This window comes from Erigeron canadensis, chromosome 3, assembly GCF_010389155.1.
Source record: "Erigeron canadensis isolate Cc75 chromosome 3, C_canadensis_v1, whole genome shotgun sequence".
NCBI lineage: Eukaryota > Viridiplantae > Streptophyta > Magnoliopsida > Asterales > Asteraceae > Erigeron > Erigeron canadensis.
The window spans coordinates 9,131,192-9,137,073 of NC_057763.1; the positions used below are offsets into that span (position 1 = coordinate 9,131,192).

At 39.7% G+C, this 5,882-nt stretch overlaps 1 protein-coding gene across 1 annotated transcript; it reads right to left on the bottom strand.

Annotated features, from left to right (window-relative positions):
* Positions 1 to 5,033: 5,033 nt before the first annotated feature.
* Positions 5,034 to 5,528, bottom strand: LOC122591473 (proteoglycan 4-like). Its single transcript, XM_043763740.1, has one exon. It carries the CDS (start codon positions 5,526 to 5,528, stop codon positions 5,034 to 5,036), a length of 495 nt encoding a protein of 164 aa, XP_043619675.1.
* Positions 5,529 to 5,882: the final 354 nt, after the last annotated feature.

The following is a 5,882-nucleotide window of genomic DNA, read 5'->3' on the forward strand; positions in this document are numbered from 1 at the left end:
GGCAACACCCTTGTGATATTTTCGGTTGTTTGGGTGACTACCAGTGGTTCAGAAGGTTGAAGGAGTTGATTTTCTGGTGCACATGGTGATTCAGTAGTTGTTGTGGTTGGTGTTGTTGTTGTTTGTTCTAGTGGTGGGTTGGTGTATTTTATGGGGTTGGTGGTGTATTTCTGTAAGAATTGACTGGGAGACAAAATTAATAGTGCGATCAACTTCTTCTTCTCCCAAAAAACTCATGTTCACATCAAATTCATTGTCTTCAGACAGTGGAGAATCAACCATATCCCAATCTGGGCCGGTTCCACCTGCATGGTCCTCCACTTGTACATTCTCCTCCAATCTATTCAAATCAATCTGAGCACCCTGCTCCAGATTCTCTCTAACAACCTTCTCAGTTTGTTCTCCCTCAACTCCTTCCATAATCAATGACCCATCTACAGTCATAATGTCCCCACTTCCAGAAGTTCACACTGGTATTCTAGAGGTGAGTCTGATCCTCTTTCTTCTTCACCACTTCCTTCTACAAGAATTGTGGAGGTGGTTGCTTGTGGGTTTGCCTGATTAATATCTCCAGAATCCTGTTGGGAAGATTCTGGAAGAGATGAGACCAGAACTCCGTCTCTCCTAAGACGATGAGTTTTGTTCCTTGGTCTAGTGGGGTTAGGAGCTACCTGAGAAATGGGTAACACTCTTTCAACAGTGAGAACTTCCACTACAAAAAAAGAGGCCTTCAGAGACTGAAAAATCAATCGTTGTTGATTATTCAGTTACTGAAGCTTAATCATAGAAAGTACCAGCCTATAGAAAACAAGAAAATCAGTCTCTATTTTCAGTCTCTGAAGGCCTTTTTTTGTAGTGTCAATGGGTTCCTCATTATTTTGAGGTTCACCTGCAGCCTCTTCTAATTCATCTGGTGATGATGCATTGGCTTCTTCTTCTTGTATTCTAAACTGGTACAACATCACCGATGGAATGTCAACCTCAGCAGGAGATGAGGTTAACTGGTTAAGATCCCTCAGATATTCACATAATGAAAAATGAGTTGTATTTACAGTATACTCATTTTTTAAAGCCCTTCTGAAAATAATAGACAAAAATTGAATAAAGGGAATGAAGGCTTTCCTGCTCTTAACTTTAAATGTATCCACCAGATCGTTAAAGAATATATGGGAAAAATCCACCCTATACCCATGCCACAAACAATAGGCAATCTGGAGCTGCGTTTGATTAACCTGGTCTAAGCCTCCAAAACTGCCACCCAAACATTCAACAAGGTGTGTGAAAAAGTATCTCCATGAATCAGTTAACCTGCTCATATAAACAGTACCCTTCCTGAGCAGCTGGCCATTCTCGTCCCCAATCTCAGTGTGCCCCATCAACCTGCACACTTCCCTGGTATTGATGCCAGAAGGGATTTCAACAGGCATCTCATTCTCATCAAAATAATTCATTCTCAGGGCATCTCTGAGAGAATCAACAATAATGGTGAAGTTCTTGGTGCCTTGTTTAAGTGTGTAGTGGATGGATTCATCAATTTCCACATACACGGCAGTGTACCAGAACTTGTAGAAACGTGTTTTGATTCGTGTTACGATGCGGAAGTAAGGTGATCAACAATGGTGGAAGTGTGTGTGTTACTGTGTGTTCTTGATAGAGAAAGGTCTGTGTGTGTGGAAAGCTTGATTGATTCAATGATGAAAAATGTTACAAGCTTACTAGTGTTTGAAGGCTTGTGGGGTATTTATACTCTAAGTATATTACAAAAGCTTCCCCTCAACCTTATACAATATACACAAAATATAATGTTTAGAAATATAACTAAGCACTATTTTATATTTCTAACATTCTCCCCCTTAGTTCTTGGTTGTCCATTATCACTTCCTTTGTTGTCTCCTTCTCTTGTTTGCTCGTCTTTGCTTGTTCTTTTTCTTCTTGTATCTTTGAGCAGCATTTGAGGTTGATGGCTTGTCGATCTTTGAACTCCAGAAGGCTCTCTTCTTGTAACTGTTCCATGTATCATTCTAATACTTCTTAGGAATGAAGTGCCAGTTATCACCTTTAGGACATTCATCCGGTAGCTTGATATTATCTTGGAAGTTCACAGGAGGAATGTTATGAGGACCACGTTCATGGCTAGGATTCCAAAGATTCCATGGACCTGTCTTGGTATGAATGATTCCTTCTTTGGGCTTGGGAGTTCTTGTGACAATGAGATCTCTTATCCTTTGACGCATATCGAGAGTATCTCTGATACGTCTTATATGATCTTCTCTCTGAGACTTGATGTTTTCATCCTCTTCATTGTCAGAATCTTCATCTATTGCACTCAGAATGGATTGGCAATATTTCAAAGTAGCATTTGAATATTTGGGAAACTCAGAGGCGCGAATGAAGATCTTTCTCTTAAGTCGATTGATGAAGATAAATCCATCCAAGTCTTCAATTGGATCTCCAATCTGAAAAGAATTTAGCTCATAACCTCCAGCTCTTTGGTTTGGTCTTGTGAGATTAATCCTGCTAGTTCTTCTCTCAAAGCCAATTTGAAAGTCATTAAACTCATAAAATCGAATCAAAGCTTGAATATGACTTTTCAATGTTTCATAGGCTAGGAGTTGATCTGGAGTCTTGATTATCAGATAAGCATACTGATTGTAGAGAAATAGGATGTCTGAGATTGGCATATGTTGAAAGGATTCTTCTTGAACAACATAGATATTACCATCAGCTCGGCGAACTTTGAATTGAACAAGTCTTATGTTGTGGTTTTTGAGAGGAGCAAACAACTAAAGGACTTAAGTGATTGGAATTTGAAACTGCTGATACCACCATTCAGCTCTCACAGAACTTTCTGCATTCATTAGCTCCATGTATGCATCTCTTTGACCTTGATATCTGAATAGAAAGAATGCTCTTAATTGGTTCAAGGTCATGTTGAGTCTTTCATCTGATGAGCAATAGATTTGAAAGGCTCTTTCTTCAAGGTATCTTGTTCTGCATACAATCTCTTCAGGTCTAGTACTTAAATCCAAGATCTGTTCATAATTCTCAGCAAAGTAACCCTCATTGATCTGCCAGATTTTATCTTTTGAGATCCTTGGGTGTCTAATTCCTTGACCAAGTTCATTTGGAGTCTCAAGATTATCTGTATTTCTGAGATGATAGACTATCTCTTCAAAGATATCTTCTCCATATTCTTGCTGAGATTGAGAAATAGCTTCTCTATTTAGAGCATCATCAGGATTATCAGAATCAGAATCATCATCAGTATCATTTCCTGGCTAAAATGGATCAGGATCACTTGACTTATCAGAACTTGACGTTGTAGAGTAATAGTGAGAAATGTGTCTGACAAGTGGAGGTAAGTCATCCGAATCAGAATCATCCGAATCAGAATCATGAACATGAGATGATGATGGTTGAACAACACTTTGAACTTGAGAGGAAGTGGCTAGAGGATCAACACCTTGAGCTTGACTTTCAACTTCTTGTTCTAGCTCCCTCAGATTTGTAAGTCTTAACTGTTCAACCAATTCTTGATTTTGAGCTCCTCCTTGATTTTGGTTTTTTTGGGCAACTTCTTGAGTAATTTCTTGACCAACTTGTTCTTGTGTCTCTTAACCTCTCTAATATCTCTTAGATTCTCCCCCTCGGAGTGATCATCAGGATCTTGATCATCCCGACGCCTTGAGATATTAGCCAGTCTACATTCTTGATCAAGCTCTTGGACTCGCTTTTGTAGAGCTTCAATTTCAGCCTGTTGTTCTAGCTGAGTACCTTTGGCTGACAAATATGCAAGAAGTGAATGAAAGATGGATCTTTTATGTAATGAAAGATGTGGTTCTTCATATCTCAACCGATTCATAAGTGCAACAATAAGAGTATCGGTTGATAAACCACTGGTGGCAATTCTATTCGGAGAACAATCACTTAAGTATTCAGAATCAGATTCAGAAGAAGAACTGGAAGAATGATGTGGTGAATTCGATCTGGAAATGATTGTGGTGTTTGTGTTGGTGGTATTGTTGTTGTTGTTGTTGGAATAGTTTGAGGTGTTGGTGTTATTCGGGATGGTGTTGGAGTAGCTACTGGAGTACCAATGCGTAAAGTACCTCCAATACGCAATCTAGGTAATGGTGATCTTGTTTCTGAGGCGGGAAGTTTACCGGTGATGATGTTTCGTTAAACAAGTAATTCACTCCTTTGTCCTTTGATAACACCTTCAACAAAATGAGATATCAACCTTTGAGCCTCGGGTGGTAATGGAATATCAGAAACTGGCACATCAGTAGTCTCAAGTGATCCTACTGAGTGACCTGAAGACATCATGACTGTTTCAGGATTTCCTATTGATTCAGGAGTATGAACAACAGTTGATGATTCGGCTTCGCAACCAGAATCTTGTGGGAAATGGAGGTAAATAACACCGGTGTCACTTAGACGAACCGTTAAACCCAAAGCACGAAGAGCTGACGCAACAGATCGAGCTCAAAAGAACTCAAACTGTCGCACAACTGATCTAGCTACTAGGGCACCTTCGTTCAAAGCTGGCGTGATGTTAGCAATGGAAGGATTTCCAAACAATCCTCGAGAGGGCACAAGAGCCAATCTCTCTATGTTTGTTCCGGCAGCATCACATAGATGTGCATAGGGTATGACAATCGGTGTCCTAAAGGTACTAGACACAAGTGCAGAAACGAAATTCAAAAGAGGGACAGATGTCTTTTGTGATTCACATTCACAGACTTTGAAGGAGAATGGAATGGAGTACGTGGTTTTTGCCCGTGCGAAAATGAGACGTCAGTCTGTTGAGAGACTTCCGCATGGCTTACGGATGTTTGTGCATGCGAGAGTTGGGAGCTCTCGTCTTCTACCCTACGGCGAACCCGGCGTTGAAAGACGTTTGATACTAAATGGAGGTCAACGTTTTCTTTTTGCCTTGCACCTAGCCTTGACCTCTCAACCTCTCCGATATTTTCAACCCCTCCCTCATTCCTTCCTTGTCCCTCCGGGATGTCCATAACATCATCAGCAAACTAATTTGCATCATCATCAGATGCATCATCATCAGGAGTAAACACATTTTCTTGTTCAATTTCTTGAAATCGATTATACTCAAAGCGAAATTTCTTAAAGGTTTTTCGAATGTTTACTAGAATCGATTTCTTTCGGCCTTGAGTATATGTCGGTTGAGGAGATCGGATAAAGGATGATGAAGGTATGGTTGAAACAGATTGTGGTATAGTTGGTTGTTCAGGTGTTGTAATTGAAGGAAGTGGTGAAGATTGATGAATTGGTGATGATGGTCTTTGAGGTGATGGTGTTCGGGGTGATGGTGATCGTCTTAAATTAGTTGTTTTGGGGGGTGGTGATTGGATTGGTCTTGGAGACCCAGACACAGATATTGTCTCCTCAGAAGATGTAAGAGAAGAAGGTTCAGCAGGAGTTTTTCTTTTGAGTTTCTTTCCTTTTGATGAGCTCCCCTTCTTCTTCTTTTGATGCACTTGCTTACTCAATCTTAACACGAACATTTCACCTTTTTGTTTCTTTCTCACCTTTTTGGTTTTTTAAAGACACCACGTCATCTTGGTTTTTGTATTAAAAAGTTAGTTGATTGAAAGAGTTAGAAATTCCGAAGAATTTATCAAAAAGAGAATTGTCGTATATCAAATAGAATTAAAAGATCATCCACTTGGACTCCATGACACACATTATTTAGGTTGCATCTATATTAAAACCAATTCAACTTGTTGATTTTATAACGAGGTAAAACAAAGAACTCACTAGTTGCCCACTTAGCTTATTACCCTATCCGACCCATTAACCAATTTTTCGACCCCTAAGTTCCAGTTACCACCTTCCCTATCAAGACCTACTAAATTGAC